Raw genomic sequence first — 17,776 nt, 5'->3', positions numbered from 1 at the left:
TAATAGAATCGAGCGGCAGTTTAACCGCCATTTTCAAGGCAAAGCCAAGGCCATGCCACACAATTGCTGCGTTATTAATTGTCGAAATCGTGGATCTAGCAGTTTCTATCGTATACCAGCCGTACTAACAAACCAGGGAGAGAAAACTCAAGAGCTTTCTGCCAACAGGAGGAGACTATGGATCACTCAAATAAAGAAAAAGAACTGGGAACCTACCGTCTCCTCCAGAGTGTGCTCACTGCATTTTCTATCAGGTGACGTGTTACTGTTGACTGTAGTGTGCACAACACACCTCGAGTAGTTCGCACTATAATATCGACGATTTGTTTGTTGTAACCTTATGTTGTAACGAAAACCACGAGAGGCTAAGGACTGGCCGAGCTTAATTTTCACCACGTATATGCACCACACATGTATGCACACATTCAGTGCAGAAGAATCCCACAAATCCGCCCGTTTGAAATGGTGTTGCTAAATCATGCACACACTGTAAAGGTTGCATACAAGCACTGGACTGGACTACTGGACTGGACTACTGGACTCAAGTTTTTTTTTCTTTTTTAGCACATATTTGGCCAACTGGTTGTAGCTATTGCTACATTGAATGTAAAATATGTAGGTGATCCTGTCTACTTGGTACTATCTGTTCATCTTAGCCAGGGGATTGTGTGCAATTTGTATAACGACTCTCTGTCTTGCCATAACCTCCATTGTATGACTACCATTCGTCTTATCATGAAGTACGAACCATACAGTACATGTGTGTGTAGTGTTGTAGTAACCATCTATCCTAAATACAAGTTATAGCCATAGAGTCAGCTAAATTAAGTGGTAACAGTTAACTGTCTTGCTATTCCTGATACAACTTATCCTGATACATAGCTGATGATCACACCTTTTGTGTGTGTGTGTGTTTCTTTACGTGCAGGGGGAGTGGTCTACCTACATGAGACTAGCATACTTACAACCAGTTGCCCAAATATTTGGTGAAAGGGGAACATACCTAAATCCACTAGTCCAGTCCAGTGATTGTATACAACCCACTGTAAATAATATACGTATCCCTATAGAGGTATTCACGGGACGCTGTTACATCTAGCCACGATGTTTTATGTAACTCTAGGGCACTTTGAACAAATATAAAACATGGCCAGACATTCTATTCCATCTCCAAAACCACCAGTATGAATTGGCTAATGAACGAATAATTGTTAAACGCTGTATATCTGTATTGTCGTGTGGTTCAAAGCTGTTTAATTACAGCTTTTAGGGTGAATTTTGCATCTGGCTTAAAGCTTCTTGGCAACTAATGCACATGTACTTACTGAGTTTCTTCAAATTGTAACACTGGATAGTCTTTATTTACAATAATAATAATAAACATCCATCCTTCACTGTATCTCACTACTTCTTTAAACAGTCTCGAACAACCATCACTGAGGTCATGTTACAATAATTCATACTCCATAGTCTCGAAGGACATCTAATATTTTCACTTGTTTTCGATATTTGTTGTAAATTATCATGGTCGTTAACATGACATAACCTCAGACCAATGGTATCCATGTTCTCAGGTTCTTCTGTGGACTTCTAAGGATGTGAAACTAATCATGTGTTGCTACAGAGGGCAGCTGTTCAACAATGGTTTTGCCTTGTTTTTTTTTGTTACTGTGTCAAGTTGAAAATGTTACTAGGTCTTGTTACATCATTCATAATAGTTGTAGTGAAAATTATTTTTAAACCATGCAAGTGCCCACAGCGGCTGTGGGCGCGCCTGGATTGTTTTCGTAAAAGTGTGTGTGTGTGTGTGTGTGTGTGTGTGTGTGTGTGTGTGTGTGTGTGTGTGTGTGTGTGTGTGTGTGTGTGTGTACCTACCTACCTACCTATGTGCCTATCTACCTATTTATGTTTGTCTGTACTCACCCACGTGAGCAAAATCGTTAATCAGCTTGGCTGCATGTAAATAGTAAAAGCGAAGTGAAGTCTGTTCCAAACAGGTAAACTTTGCTCTGAGGTGGTTTCTTTCCAGCAGTCTGAAGTACGGGTGTGGCAACTCTCCTCAGACTTTGTGAATTACCTTCCCTTTGGGTTCTAGAGGTGTTTAACAACTGAATAACAATGGTGCAGGCCTCATAGAGTATCAGGATTTGCTTATTCCTTCAAGTTGGAAAGGGGGCATAACCTCTACGTATGCGAACGAGTATGAAGAGCTACTTTGAGGCTTTGTTGAGAGAATTTGGCAGAAAAAAACATTATATAAAACAGTTTAGAAGATACTTCTGTGTGTAATATGTTGTTAAAAGCGGTTTGTTTATACATAGCAACATATTGATGAATTACGAAAATTTCATGAATTACGAAACCCAAAATTACAAAATCCGAAATTACAGTAACTTAATTGATATATTAATGCTAAACCAAAACCTATTAACTAAAGTAATAAAATAGCAATACATAGTTGATTAATTCCAGATATGTTAGCTAGCTGTGTGGTGCCTGGTTTTTTAGAAGTAGCATAACATCATCTGCTTCACGGAGGTAGCTACACTGATTTATATGCTTAATTCTTGGTGAGTATTTTTGTGTATGCATTTCAGACAAATGCTTTGAAGAGCTACCACTTTTTGCTTGCTTGCTTACCATGTTCTTTTGTTGTAAAAAGTGTACTGGTTTGTCTTTTGAATACTTTCATGATATTTCTCCAATTTTTTTCACCATTTTCTTTGCATAATTATGCTAATCCTCCTGAACACACTGTCACAAAATGGATGAGTTCATGCCACGCCGCAATGAATAACGAGTCCCAAACAAAGATTTCAAGGCTATTAAACACTGCCATCATTAAAAGAACAGAGCCATAAAGTTGATGGCTATTTCATGGGGGAGGGGGGGACGAAACAGGTGGCACTTTGTTAGTTTCATATCCATTGTACAGGTCATACTGGCATGCACTCTGGGGGTGTTTAATAACCAACTACACAACCATTTATGGCTGTGTGATACAGTTCACCTCAAATTGTCACCTCATCTGTGGTTACCAATTATCACTTGCCATTTCTCATACAATAAAAGGTATACAGACCCTTTCTAAGGGGTTACTTATAATCTCTAATTAATAAGCACCACCCAGGAGAATAGGGTCTGCGAGGATAAGACAACATGTTAGTAGTGGGCAATATATAGCAATACGGAAGGTACAGGACGAAAAACCAACTACACAACCAGTGAAACTGAATCTGTGGTAAATGCTGGCCATTCCTATCTTATAGGTAAATTTTATTGTCTCCGTAGTCTACAGTTCATATAAGCCAAGCTGAGCAGACTCAACATCATAGGACTAGTTGTAGTTATGAATGGATAGTGTGTGAGTATAGCTAACTAGTTGTGGAGTTTCAGCAAATTCAATGCTAGTGGGCTAAATGGGTTTTACCTTAGACAGTTACATTTACCTCTTTATCAAGGAAAAGTTTCATTTAAAATCTTAAGTAGGGGAACAAGTTCTGTTAAGACATCTGCTACAAAATAAGCCACCCTGCTCAAAATTAATGCTTTTGATACCAAACTTTCTTTTAATTCTGGTTGTTGACATGTGAAATCACTTACGTATTGTCTGTCACAAAACAAGATCAGCTGATATGTTGTATATGAGGCTGTATAGAACTTGTAGCAGTTAGCTGTATTTTCATTACAGTTTGATATATGAATTTCTCAAGACACTCTAAACAACATTTCCAACATGTTATTTGATGACTGAAGAATAACATAGCAGGCCTCCTAGGCTGTAGTGAATCCCTTCCAGGTTAAAAGGGCAGTATCAAGGTTTTCTTTACATGACAGATAAAACTCGAGAGAATGTATTTGTAGTTTTAAGCGGTTTGATAACTTTGATCAAGTTGTACTTTCTTGGCAAAGCTTAACGTTCTACATACAGACTGGAACCTCACTTAACTAACTCTCCAAATTAAAGATACAACAGAAAAATCACCACAAGGACGGTTCCAACAGGTTTGGCTCTACTGTAGGTACATTTTGAAAGAGGAAAACCTCTATAGTTGGTTGCACTCACCTGAGCCCTGCCAAATGCTGTATAGTAATATCAAAGAGGTGAACATGTGTTCATTCCCAATGGTTTTGTACTGGAACAAGTATATTTTATGTTGTAAACATGTTTGCACGCCTGAATGTGTTCTCGCTGGTATCAAAGCACCTATTTGATAAACAGTAATTATCCGTTATAGTCTGTATTCTATTTTATTCACTGTTTTGTCCAAATGTAACTATGTATTATGTGTATTTTAGGAAAGCCATCAACACTGTATGATGTCACCAATCCCGATTGGTTACCAACACTTAATATGGGTTATCAGTGTCGTCCAGCTAATGGGGAGAGATATGCTCGTGCTCAGAAGAGAAGGCGCCAAAAGTTGGATGCCGAAGCTGTCCGTAAACAAGCATCACTTAGTGGTGGTGTCTGCAATCAAACCAGTGGAAATACTAGTGAACTATCTAGTCAAGCAAGTGGATTAACTGGTGATCATACAAGTGGAGCAAGTAGCTTACTAACTAGCCAAAATGGTCAAACAAGTGGAGCAAGTGATATACTAACTAGTCCAACTGGTCAAACAAGTGGAACAACTAATGTGCTACCTAGCCAGAGTGGTCAAGTAAGTAGAGAAACTAGCCATACAAGTGGAGCACTAACTAGTCAAACTGGTCAGCCAAGTGGAGCAACTAATATGCTAACTAGCCACACTAGTCATGCAAGTGGAGGAGCTAGATGGGCTGGTCAAACAAGTGGAGCAACTAATGTACTAAATATTCGGACTGGTCAAGCAAGTGGAGGAAGTAGTCTACCAATTAGAACAACTAACCAACCTAGCCAAGCAAATGGTGGAACTGGTCAAACAAGTAGAGTAATTGGTCAAACAAGTAGAGCAGTTAGCCAATCTAGTCAAGCAAGACAGACAAACCAAGCTGGTCAAGCAGTTGGAGGAGCTAGACTAACTTTTCTAACAAGTAGAGCAATTAGTGAGTTAACTAATCAAACGGGTCAAGCAATTGTAGAAGCTTTGTTAACTAATCAAGAAAGTGGGTTAACAATAATTCGAAGAGCTGAACTAGAAGAATTACGTACAGAAAAGACTCAACTTTTAAAGCAAGTCTCTTCACTGAAGCAAGTGATTGATAGATTACAGTTAAATGAACAACTATTGAAGGACAACAAACAGTACCTGGAGTATTATACAGGTGAGATATCTTTCCTCTTGTGTGTCCTTACATTATTGTTTTCTGCAGGTTTTGTGTGCTATGAAGTTTTGAAAGTGTTTTTCGACTTTGTGTCAGCATTTTTACCTGTCAAAACGAAGCTATCTAAATTCTCTCAAGTCGTAATGTTCCTGATGAAGCTACGACAGAACCACGAAGATGAAGACATTGGCTATAGGTTTGGAGTAAGCTGCTGTACTGTTGTCAAAAATTTCCACCGTGTATTGGAAATAATGTACGTACGGTCCATGTTTATGGTGCAGTGGCCACTACCAGAGATATTGAGGATGACCATGCCTATACCATTTAGGAGCTTGTGCAGGAGCTCTTGTGTGATAGTTGATTGTATGGAAGTATCTGTTGAGTATCATGCAGGGGAACCCACTACTGTGAAGTTTCTTATTGGGATTACCCCTCAAGGGACGTTCTCTTTTGCTTCCAAGTGCATTGATGCTACAATGTACGGTAAAGAGATTGTGGAACAAAGTGAGCTGATGAAATATCTTCAACCAGGTTAGCATGTGGTACACTGATTGCATATGGTCTTACAACAATTATACAATCATTAATTGTAGTTCTCCCTCGATTATCCGACCTCTTTGGGACCAAGACATGTTCAGATATTCAAAAAGTGTGGATAATCAAAGCCCTGTTGGCTTGTTCAAATACTCTAATAGAGCATACATCTTAGATAATATACTCTAATAGAGCAGTCATTTCTACTGTTCGGATAATCAAGTGTTTGGATAATTGAGGGAGCGCTGTGCACATGTTTTCAAGGGCACCTAGAAATTTTTGTGGATTAGTAAAACCAAGAGTTCATAATCTTTTTATATATATTATGAACTCCAATAATTTGAGCAAACCTTTAATCCACATGAATTTTTTTATCCAATGCTGCTGATACATGTTATTATTTGGCCAACTGTGAACATGCACCCGATGGTTTTTTTGTTTTGTTTTGTTTTGTTTGTTGTGAAATCACGGGTTGGAGGGGCGGTTCCAGGATTTTGCTAAGGGAGGGCACACAGGTAGAAGTCACTCCACAACACAGTGTTTGAACCATACTCCACGAAATGCGAAGTATGATCTTTCTAGGGAAGTCTGGAAGGCATCTCCTCCCCCCCCGCAAGGAAATTTTGAAAAATTAACATTCTGAGATTGATTTGGTCACAATTTTGACTGACATTTGTTGATAGTTCAAACGCTGGAAGATACTGAGTTAAAAACCATGCAGAATTACTTTAAACTGCTCCCTAATGAAATTTTGAAACCTTAACATTGTGAGATAATTTTGACTAAAATTTGTAAATGCCTATGAAAATTCAATGCTGGAAGCATAAATGCTACTGAGCTGTAGTAGCTATAAAGTCTGTAAAGAAATTTTGAAAAATTGACTTTTTGATAATGATTCTGGTGCTAATTTTGGCTGAAATTAAGTAGAAAATTTTAGAATTAGCATAAGGTCCCCTGCGCAAACGTCACAAAAATATAAGCAGAGGTGTAGCCAGAACCCGGGCCCAGGCCCGGGCATCAATAATTCGAGATACTCTAATAAATCATCAGTCACAGTATTCAGAGAAGTAGTGTAGCAAGCTACATATGTAGTTATTAATAAGGAGGTGTAGGTGGAGGGGAGAATGTCAGTAGGTAGTAACTATTTTTTGGTCTAGGCCCTGGCATCACCAAAGTCTGGCTATGCCCCTGAATATAAGCATATAGATGATCCTGGCATTTGTTGTGCAGCTGTGTCTCCAGAGAATTTCTATAGTCACTAGGGTGTAGAAAAGTCATTTACTCAATTTAGAACAGGTGTTTAAGTTGTTTAAAATGACAGTGTTTTATAATTATGGTACCCTTGACTGTTTTATTAGAGTAAATGACTGTTCTATTAGAGTATCTCAATTCTAAACATAGAGGGTGCTCTATCCCACGTAGTTCCCCTTGTGCTTTATCAATATGGGTAACAGTTTGCTACAGATACGTTTATTATATTACACATAGTCATAAACTGCATAATGAATGTTTGAATTATGTCTAAGGTGTCTAGCTATGTTCAATGAGCAATACTATTAAAAAATTCTGAAGTGAAGGCACTGGTCCCCCTGTATCCGCCCCTGGGTTGGTGTGTCTTATAACAATTTTAACTGCTTGGGAAGATGTGTGTAGTATGTTAGATGGAAATAAAGGTTCAAAATATGTACAGCATGACCTGCCTGGTGCAGCCACCGTCAAGAAAGTTTGTTCCAAAGGAATTGAGCCAAGTTAAGAAATTGCTGTATAATACACTAATACAGTGGGGCCTGATTGTGCCTGCCAATACTGCCTAGCAGGTACAATGAAAAAGTTATGCTGGTGTCCGGACGATAATTTTGGGCAGGAAAGTGTAAACCCCAAAAATGCCTTCAGAGTAACCCCAAACTCTTTCAACAAGTTTCTAAGAAATTTGATCACTGACTTGCTGACTGATGTATCCAGCCAAGCATAGCTTGACTGTTTAAGGTTACAGGCTTACTGAGACATGCTTTTTCATTAACTACAGGGATACATCATGGACTTACCTTTGTCCTCCTTTGTGTCCCAGTTCTTTCTGTATTGCTGTGTAAGTGTTGAGTCATGGTAATGTGTCATGGCTTCAGTGTGAGAATACAGTCATGGATTGTTGCAGCTTCTCGGCTGTTCTAGCGCTTATAATGGGTGGAACATAGCTGAAAATGAAGCGGAATGGTCACAATTCTTTTCAGTAATTAATTGTTCAGTTGCTTAATTGATTTCTATACTGTGTGGCGTCAATTCTTTTCTTTAATACAGCGTGCATTAATTGGTTCACAGTCATAAATCATGTTACACAAAAGTAAGCAAACAAGTGAAAGGAATGTTGTTTGAGTAGGGATCATAGAAATGATATGCAGCAAAACAAGGGAGATTACCTACACCTACAGCTATACTAGTGGACATTTAATTCCTACTTCAGTTATGGCCAGACTGTGTATGACTGAAATAGCTGCAGGTGACCTCATTGCTTTTTATTTCTATGATCTCCACTCAAATGTAAAATTTCCATTTGTGTACCTCAAGTGAACAGAAATCTGTTATTTATTCCCATCAATGTGTTCGCGTTATGTGGTCTATGTACTTGTATGCAGAGACAAATATAACGTTTTGCAGTACTGGTCATAATGTCCTGTCATATGCAGGCTTGATTGGTCGTGGTAGGACAGATTGGGACATTTCAACATTATGTCTGAACAAACTGAGTTATGGTCAGACACAGAGGCTATTTGGACAGCAAATGTCCAGTGACCGACTGTTATACACCTGTATTTGTCTCTGGCATGGGTTCTGTGCAAGTGTGTGCATATGTGTAGGCACTAGCTACAATAGTACAATACTTATGTTGATCAATTTTTTACCTAGGTGATGTTGTTATAGCTGGCAGGAACTTCACCCATGATCAAGCCTCACCAATGGTGTTAGCAGAAGTCACAGTGCCTTCTCCATCTGATGGTGTGAAGAGGTTACAAGTACAAATGGTGGATTGGATTGGTGAATTGGCAGCTGTGAAGACGATGACTGAGAATGTTATTGGTTTACTGAAGAAGAAGTACAAAATATTCCAGGGAGTGTTACCCACTGCACTCATCAACAACTCTGAGAACACTATATACAAGATAGTTAATGTATGTTGTGCTTGTGTAAATCTAAACCCTTCTGAAACTGTACCACCAGATCACTAAAAAAAATCACTTATTAAATCAGATTACGGACCGGTTGTATCCGGATACTTTACTAGCGTGTGAGGGGAAGCCCGTACCGAAGCCATGGCGAGTGAGTTGTGCGTGAACGACTTGATGCAGTTTTTACCAGACTTTCGAGAGCTGTTGGACATCAGTGAGATGGTGTTCTCGCTATTATCGAAGTCAGCTATAAGGCTAGACCAGGGCGCAGTCCTCACGAGCGGAGAGAAAGTGGAGCGACTAACAAAATTGCTGCAAGCGATAGACACGAGTCCTGCTAAGCCGTCCGGTGTTCATTACTTCCTTCAGGCGCTACAAGAGACTGGAAAAAATAAAAACATTAAAGGACACGGCCAGTTGTGGGAGAAAATAGTTGAGGTGTTTCCTAAGATTGCAGATGACTGCGAAGTGAGTAGTAGCAGTGATCAGAGTAACGAAGACGAGGGTGATGGTGCGATAAGAATGAGTGATTATCAGAATAAGGTGTGTGTGTTTGTTAATTGAGGTGTGTGGTTCATACGTCAACCCATACTCATTTGTACTTTTCACTACACTCGTTTAATTCCTTTCGTGCAGGGACAAATGCAGCAAACTGTCCAAATGTCTGCTCCACCATTTGACAGACCCCTGCCTCGTCCGTCATCCAACTCTCACAGACGTCGTACTAGACAGGTATCTAGACAGAGCAGCTCTGACGAGACTGATATGTATGAAGGTATACATCCAGCAAAACCCCCAAGTGGACAAGTAGCATCTTTGATTAAGTCTGATAATGAAAATAGATCAGATGTAGATTTATACGAGCTACCACTACCAGAAGACATTCTATCAAAATACAATCCTAGCATGTCTCTACCTCCCCTGCCACCCCCTAAACTTCCTCAGCTAAGTTCTCATGTGAAAAGTGACACAGAAGAGGATGAAGAAGAAGGGTATCAACCATTAGTTCCTACCCATCATGACATGATCACAAAGGAAGAAGACGCTGTGTCCGATAAGATTCCAGCTAAGTCATATGATACCGGTACTTCAGGATTGGAGTCTGAATCAGCCGCAGAGTCCCAGCACAGCAGTGCTTACATTGACAAGAATGAATTAGACAATGAATTAGTTGAAATAGTAAATAACCTGCCGCCCAAGTCTACTGATGCTGCCCCAGTCAGCAATGGGATTGACAAAAGCCAGAGTGACAAAGCTAACAAGAGTGATGATAATGAAATCAATGAGGATGATGATGAATATTACAAAGAAGTCGGTGCTCTAGTTGACAATAGTAATAAGGACATCAAAGATGATGGAGAACTGACAACCACGTTGAATGATAGCTCAGTTAGTGAGATGGTAGTAAATGAGTTACTTCAGTCAATTATCTCTGAGAGAGAAAGTATCATTAAAACAGTTGAATCGCAAAAATCTCAATTGCAACATGAACAGACAAAGACGCATGAATTAGAAATAAGGGAATTACAATTAAAATACAAGAGCAGATTTAAGAAGTTGAGATTAAAGCACAAAGAAGAAGGACTAGCCCTTAAAGCAGTGATAGAGAAGTTACAATCAGAGTTGGCTGGTGTTTATGAGCAAAACAGCAAGTTGACCAGGTACATGAAAGAGAGTTACAAGAGAGAGGAGAAATTCAATAAAGCTATTACAAGACAACAACAAACGGTTAGCAGCTTAGAGTCTGAACTAACTAGCATAAGAAGTAGGGAAACTGACCTATTAACTAACATAGAAATTTTGAAGGAAAAGCTAAGGAAATACGAATTAACATGATAAATTGAAATTAAAAGTTATCGACTCGTTTATTGAGGGGAAGGTTTTTGTGGTGTCATAAAGTTAAGTAAGGCCGCGCACGTTCGTATATTCTTGTGACTCGCAATGGATAAAACCGTAGCCTTGGCCGCTACGAAAGAGAAAGAAAAGGAAAAAGAGAAACAGAAGTTCCTCGCAAAAGAACGAGAGAAGCGATTAGCTCGTGAAGCTTCACAACTCCGATCGCTGACGCTGAGGGATATCACGATCAAAGGTACGCACCGTGGTAAATATTTAACATTTATACGTGCCGGCTACACCCTAGACATGCACGCAATACAGGACGCCTTGCACCATTTGTATCATTTTCTAAGTCTATTTCAACCACCCTGGGGGTTTGTTGGTAAGCCGCACCCATATTTGGTAGGCTTTACGACGTTGTGTGGGAGTGGGGAGACCCCCAGCATGCCCAGCAGCAGTCGCAGATTTTTTATTTATTTGCTTATTTATTCATCACTGTGAAGCACTCAATGCAGAGTATAATACACAGGTATATATTGAACAAGAAAATCTATAAATCATTTTTGTATGCTTTTATGTGATTTTCTTTAACAGAAGAGGAAATTGGTCGTGGAGCTACAGCAGTTGTCAGCAGAGTGATGTGGCATGGCACAGAATGTGCAGTCAAGACAATCCATGCCAACCTTGTGGTGGACTATTCTGATTTCAACTATGTCAGAGAGAGTTTCGTCAAAGAGTGCTCCATTTGTGCCCGTCTCAATCATCCTAATATTGTCCAATTTTATGGCATCTTTTATCCACCCACTTCTACACTTCCTTCCCTTGTAATGGAATTGATGTACTGCAGTTTAACTACATGTCTTGAGAAATATCCTGAAATACCTGTGTACATGAAATTATCATTTCTACATGATGTTTCCCTTGGGATCCGCTACTTGCACAGCTTTGATCCACCAATAGTTCACCGAGATCTTTCCTCCAACAATGTCCTCATTACAAGATCGTTTACAGCCAAAGTGGCCGATCTCGGTGTAGCTAAAATCATTGATGTAAGTTCCAAGGGTGCTGGAATTAAGCTAACTCGTGCACCAGGAACATTGGATTTCATGTCCCCAGAAGCATTAGAGACAGAGCCGGTTTATGATACTCCTTTGGACATATTTTCCTATGGTGGTATTGTGATCCATTGTATGTCCCACCAGTGGCCCACCCCTAAGGGTCCTAATGTTACCATTGATCCAGCGACACGGAAAGTTGTTGGCCACTCAGAACAAGAACGTCGTAGCCATCTTATAGAACAAATGGGGAACATTGAGCAGTTAAAGTCATTGGCAATAAGATGTTTGGATAATGTGGCCATTACCAGACCAAAAATTGTTGAAATAAGTGACCTGCTTGCTACGCTTAAAGCTAAAGAAATCCAATCCTCCTCCATAGCCATGATGAATGTATTGGATAAAGACATTGCCTTGAACAAGTATATGTCACAAGGAGACCAAAATGGAGGAGCTATACCACGGACATCATCCTTGAGAGAAACAAGACCACCAAGTCCCGTAAGTAACTGGGTAGCTGGTATATAGATATGGAAATTTTTACCTTGAAGTTGGAGAGAAAATTTAAGCAAGAGCTTGACTGTAGCATAGGCATAGCAACAGGGGGCAAGGACTCCCTATTACTTTTCTGATTTTGGTTTGGAAAAGATCAAATAGAACAGTTGTTCTAAAAGAGCAGTCAGTGTGTAAAATTGTTTCCTGTGAGCCCCATACCTCTAGAGAGATCATGCTTTGCATGCTGCTGTACCTAGCTTGGAAAACAGCCCCCCTATTTTAGAGAAAATATCTTGCTATGTACACCTATGTGTAGTATCTCAATCCTTACAAGTGTAGAGGCTAAACTCAATCTGAAAAATGCCATTTTTCTAGCCTCTGTATCTATGACTACTTGCAGAGGTTAGTCACACATCATAACATGATATATTATTATGCGACCAAGGCTTGTTTGCCAGCTAGAAAAACAACACGTTGCACTGAGTACATCTGTAATGGCCCTGGGGCATGGATAAACAATTCGTCTTTTAGATATCTATGTTGAATTAGTTTTAACGTTTCTTTGGATGATTATGCGTGACCAACCTATTCTTCTTGCAAAATATACAGGAGTCTACAGCCATCTTCAAATTCAATTTGGCAAAGACCCATCAAACGTATAGTAGTTAAACCCTCCATAAGTAGGATACCATAACAGTGGACCTGAAATTTTTGAGGGAATTTGTGATTGATGACAGCTTCACAAAAGGTTACAAGTATTACCAAGAGTAAATAATAAGATACCCTTTTGAATTTAAAAAAAATGCTTTTTGCAAAATTTTGTCCATCTGGCTACATATGCTGTACGTCTCTATAGAGAGCTTGCATACAAAATGTGTGTACAAAAATTGCTTGACAACTGTTGCTACTCGGCCATAATTGAGGGCAAATTTCAATGGGACTAATTGTGACAAATACTCTTGGTTTGCCACCATAAGCTACGCACAACAAGTATCACTTCCAGGCGCTAGGATAAAGAAAGTTATAAACAAATATCAACCATATACAAGCGCAGTATTAATTTTTGGTAGATTTCGGCTTTGTGGGATTTTGACTACAGCTATATATCCTAGTTATACAAGTGACTAACCTAATGAACATGTCCTGTACTTCGCTAAACCATTGAGAACAGCTGTAGCACGTATTTTGCCCTCGAACATGGCTGACCTAGCAACTGTTGTTAAGCCCACGCTTCGTATGCAACTCTCTATAGAGACCACTACCAATGCAATTTTACCTCTAGTAAACACAATCTAAGTACACTAACATTTACTTGCAAATTTTTTTGTGTAGATTTTACCACCAAGGAGTCCAAATCCAAAGCCAAAGAAGCCACCATGTTTGTGGAAGTCATGTGATCCAATGCCCCAAGGTATGAGATCCCCCAAGGTCGTGGAGTTTAATGGAAGTATATATGTGGGTGGTGGTGACACTGGATCTGACACTTCTGATGCTAGCTTCAAGGTCTACGCCTTTAATATAACAAAGAGAAAGTGGTCAGTGTTACCATCCACCCCTCAACACTTGTTTGCCATTGCTGTGGTTAAAAGGAAGTTACTGGTAGTTGGTGGTGCTGACAGTAAGAATGCTGTTACAGGGAAGGTGACTAGCTGGGATGGGGCAAACTGTACTTGGCATACAGAATATCCTCCTGTGCCGACCAGTCGAAGTGACCCAGCTGCCATCGGATATTCAAATTATCTTATTGTAGTTGGTGGATTTGATGGGAGACAATCTATTGATGTAGTAGAAGTTCTCAACGTTTATGATAACCAGTGGATAAGGGCAGCATCATTACCTTATACAGTAACCTCAGTTACTCCAATGTTACAGGGAGATGTTCTGTATCTTGCTGGTGGACTAGGAAGTAGTCCCAATGGTAAACAGTCGGCAAAGAAAACATTTTCATGCGTCTCTATACCTCTGTTGTTGAAGTCGGCTTTGACTGGTAATATAACTACAATATGGAAGGAACTGGCTCCCATTCCATTTTCCCACAGCAGCACCAGTGTTCATGGTGAAACATTTTATGCACTCTGTGGAAGAGACTCTGACACAAAGCAAGACAGTCCTACAGTACACACATATGATGCAGTGAAGAATTTGTGGAGTCGAGTTGGAGAGCTACCAACCTGTCGTCGCATGTGTGCAGCCATTTCAACCACGGAAGATGCAAAGCTCTACATCATTGGAGGATCTGTTGGTAGCATAAAATGTTCGGGTGTTATAGAATGTTCTGATTAAATCACTTTTTGTAACCAAGTTACAACAATAGATTCCATGTGCACAATACATGATATAATATTTACTGCTCACTACATAATATAAAGCAATTTCAATTGTTCTCAAATAAATAATTCCATTTATGACAGCTTCATTTATTACTGTTCATGTACGTTGGATTTCATGAATTCCAACATGAATGTTTGTAGTTGTTTTGCCTCCTCAGTTGTAATGGCATTGTAGAGAGAAGCCCTCATGCCACCTACAGACCTATACAACAACAAAAACAATTCATAACAGAAACCTTAGCAGACAAAGTAACATTGTGTAGCACAAGTATCCTTTGTATATACTACAGTGAAACCTGTCTTACCAGTCACCTATACAGAGGCATTATTTAGAGTAGTCAAATATAGAAACTCGGGTATATGAAAATATTTACCCAGTTTAGACAAGTTCCACTATAATAATTATGATATTAGTAACACCCTTTACCTGTGGCCTTTAAGGCTCAGCATTCCCCTCAGGCTTGCTTCCTCAATAAATTTCTCCTCCAATTTCTTGTCCCCTTCAACTCCACCAACTCTGAATGTGACATTCATCCTTGAACGAAACTTATCCTTTACTGGACAGTAGTAAAACCCGTTTGACTGGTCAATCACATTATACAACATGCTGGACTTGGCCGCACTGTTCTTATTCATTGCTATAAAGAAAACTGGGTAATGTTAAGCCTACTATTAGGGATGGTCTAACCTTTGATGCCACCTTGTGCAATGATCCAGTCTAATACTAGTCCAAGCACATACACAGCCACTGTACATGGAGTATTGTAGACAGAGTCCATATCAGCCATCTGCTTGTAGTCCAGGATGATGGGGCACTTTGAATCAGCATGACCAATCAAGTCCTCACGCACTACACAATATGTCACGTAGTAAAATTCACAATGTAAAGTATGTAGTCTCACCTATCACAATAGTGACACCAGCACATCCAACATTCTTCTGTGCTCCAGCATAAATTAGACCATACCTGGAGACATCCACTTCATGACTGAGGAAGTTTGAAGACATGTCACACACTAATGGTACTTTGCCAGTGTCAGGTACATCATGGAATTCCACACCTGTAAAGTGAAACAACAATGGGTAGTATTGGTGTAACAACAAACTGTTCAGACTAACCATGTACAGTTTCATTCTCACAGTAGTAGACATAAGAAGCTTCTGGGTTCAGCTTCCACTCTGACTGATGAGGGACCCCAGTGTAGCTGTCCATCTTTGGAAGAACTTTGTTGACTTTGCAGTACTTTTCAGCCTCCTTAGCAGCTTTGTTAGACCATGTACCAGTCACAAAGTAGTCAGCAGTAGGATTATCTCCCTTTACCAAGTTGAGTGGAATTGCTGAAAACTGTCCACTTCCACCACCATGCATCAAAAGGATTTTGTAGTTAGCAGGGACATTCCTGTGAACGACAAACATATAGATAGGATTTCAAACTAAATGAGTCAACTTACAATAAAGTACGAAGTTTATCAGTAGTTTCTTTGTTAATAGCTGTATATTGTGATGATCTGTGGCTTGTCTCTACAGTGGAAAGTATGTTAGTATAACAACAGCTCTGCAGTTAAGCAAGCTGATCATCAATAAGAGATGCTGATTAACTAGTGGAATTTAATACACAGGTGTTTATTACAATGGTATTGTCAACACAATAGGATTGGTATACTGTTGGCAGCACTGGAGGGTCACTAAGCAAAGCACATCAATGGCTTTTCATCAGTAACCAGCCACATTGTTTAGGTTGTGTACCTTGGTAGATATGGAAGCCAGTAAACAACCACATTGCTCTTATCCAGCTCACTGTGCTTTCATTGAAAAGAAGTCTCGCGGCGCCCGACCCTAAAAAGAGGGTCTGGTGAAACTGTGTACAAAAAGTTTGAGCTCTGGAATGTTTATTGGATGACGTTTTACCTGTTACGTAAGCACACTGTTTACGTCACAACATCCATTCAACCAGATCCGCTTACAGCATCACCAAACTAATAGCGCTACTTTATTTATTCAACATTAAAACGAACCCAACAGAATTGTATGGCTGTTTTCTCAATGAGTTTAAGCGGCAGAGTCACCGGATGTAATTAACTGTAAGCCGCGAATCTTTTGAAATGTATGCATTACATAATCAATTTGAAATGGAGCGGTCTGATTGGAGCTTCCAACATTCCGGCAGCGCCAAACTTTTTGTACACAGTTTCACCAGACCCTCTTTTTAGGGTCGGGCGCCGCGAGACTATGAAAAGAATTAATTACACAGAACAACCAATATATTTAAAAGTTGTTGACTAAGTTGTGTTAAAAGATAACCTCTGTTTAGTCACTCTATGGTATCAGGCTGACATACATTTGGAACACGTGACAACGTTTTCCCAAGAAACAATCACAAAAGTTTTACAAATATGGAAAGGTCACTTGTCCACCTGACGACTAGACACACGCTGTAAACTCACCCAATATTCCAACTCCAGACCCATTAATGCTGTGGATTCCATCCTGAACTCTCTTGCGCACCTTTAGGATAAATAAGCTAACATTATGGTGCAAAATATTCACCCATTTGCGTACCTCTGCTGGTATCTTTGCAGGACCTGGGGCAAAGTTGATGACACTCTCTGGGTTTCTTGCTGCCATTACTTTATCACTTTTGCTTTACAGAAATTTAAGCAAGATATGGATGTATAAATGTGTTCAGCGACCAGCAAAAATTCCCGCGGAAATTAATAAATATCAAACGTCTACGTAATAGACAAATAAACGCTTATAAGAAATAAGCAAGTTAAATAAAAGAAGTCGGAGCTTCAAACAACCAGAACTCGCCCTTGTTCTTGCATGAACAAAACAGTAATGTCTTTCGATCACCTTTTTGTAACACCACTTGTCTCGTGCGCTGCATGGCGTGAGCACGTGTAAAAACACGTGGGATCGCACGCCCTAGCTTTTGCTAATTGCTCAAGTACGCTCCTTTCTTATATGCCCATGTTACCAGCTAAGTATTCAAACAGAGCTCCGCCGTTTAAGTAGAAAAACACACAATATATATATATATACTTGCCACTGCTCCTGTATTTACCTATTAACAGGCTCCATTGACTCCACTTTGTAAAGCCACTAGCTGTAAAATTT

At 39.6% G+C, this 17,776-nt stretch overlaps 3 protein-coding genes across 4 annotated transcripts; 2 read left to right on the top strand and 1 right to left on the bottom strand.

Moving 5' to 3' along the window:
- Positions 1 to 9,054, top strand: LOC136238140 (uncharacterized). Of its 2 annotated transcripts, XM_066028490.1 has the most exons (5): positions 1 to 254; positions 4,300 to 5,170; positions 5,210 to 5,247; positions 5,296 to 5,778; positions 8,683 to 9,054. In XM_066028490.1, the coding sequence occupies exons 1-5, from the start codon at positions 53 to 55 to the stop codon at positions 9,000 to 9,002; spliced, it is 1,914 nt and encodes a 637-aa protein (XP_065884562.1). In that variant the 5' UTR covers positions 1 to 52; the 3' UTR covers positions 9,003 to 9,054. The 2 variants fall into 2 exon arrangements, with proteins under 2 accessions (XP_065884562.1, XP_065884561.1); XM_066028489.1 differs by having other exon boundaries at positions 4,300 to 5,247.
- Positions 9,049 to 14,700, top strand: LOC136239278 (probable serine/threonine-protein kinase DDB_G0267686). The gene is made up of 5 exons (XM_066030006.1): positions 9,049 to 9,485; positions 9,579 to 10,772; positions 10,884 to 11,031; positions 11,373 to 12,334; positions 13,661 to 14,700. Exons 1-5 carry the CDS (start codon positions 9,087 to 9,089, stop codon positions 14,609 to 14,611), a joined length of 3,654 nt encoding a protein of 1,217 aa, XP_065886078.1. The 5' UTR covers positions 9,049 to 9,086; the 3' UTR covers positions 14,612 to 14,700.
- Positions 14,602 to 17,554, bottom strand: LOC136238145 (probable phosphoserine aminotransferase). Its single transcript, XM_066028497.1, has 8 exons — positions 17,219 to 17,554; positions 17,104 to 17,164; positions 16,111 to 16,180; positions 15,778 to 16,058; positions 15,561 to 15,719; positions 15,347 to 15,508; positions 15,086 to 15,296; positions 14,602 to 14,860 (listed from the first exon to the last, which is right to left on the bottom strand). The coding sequence occupies exons 1-8, from the start codon at positions 17,282 to 17,284 to the stop codon at positions 14,749 to 14,751; spliced, it is 1,122 nt and encodes a 373-aa protein (XP_065884569.1). The 5' UTR covers positions 17,285 to 17,554; the 3' UTR covers positions 14,602 to 14,748.
- Positions 17,555 to 17,776: the final 222 nt, after the last annotated feature.

This window comes from Dysidea avara, chromosome 11, assembly GCF_963678975.1.
Source record: "Dysidea avara chromosome 11, odDysAvar1.4, whole genome shotgun sequence".
NCBI classification, from domain to species: Eukaryota; Metazoa; Porifera; class Demospongiae; order Dictyoceratida; family Dysideidae; genus Dysidea; species Dysidea avara.
This window is presented reverse-complemented; position numbering and strand designations above follow the sequence as displayed.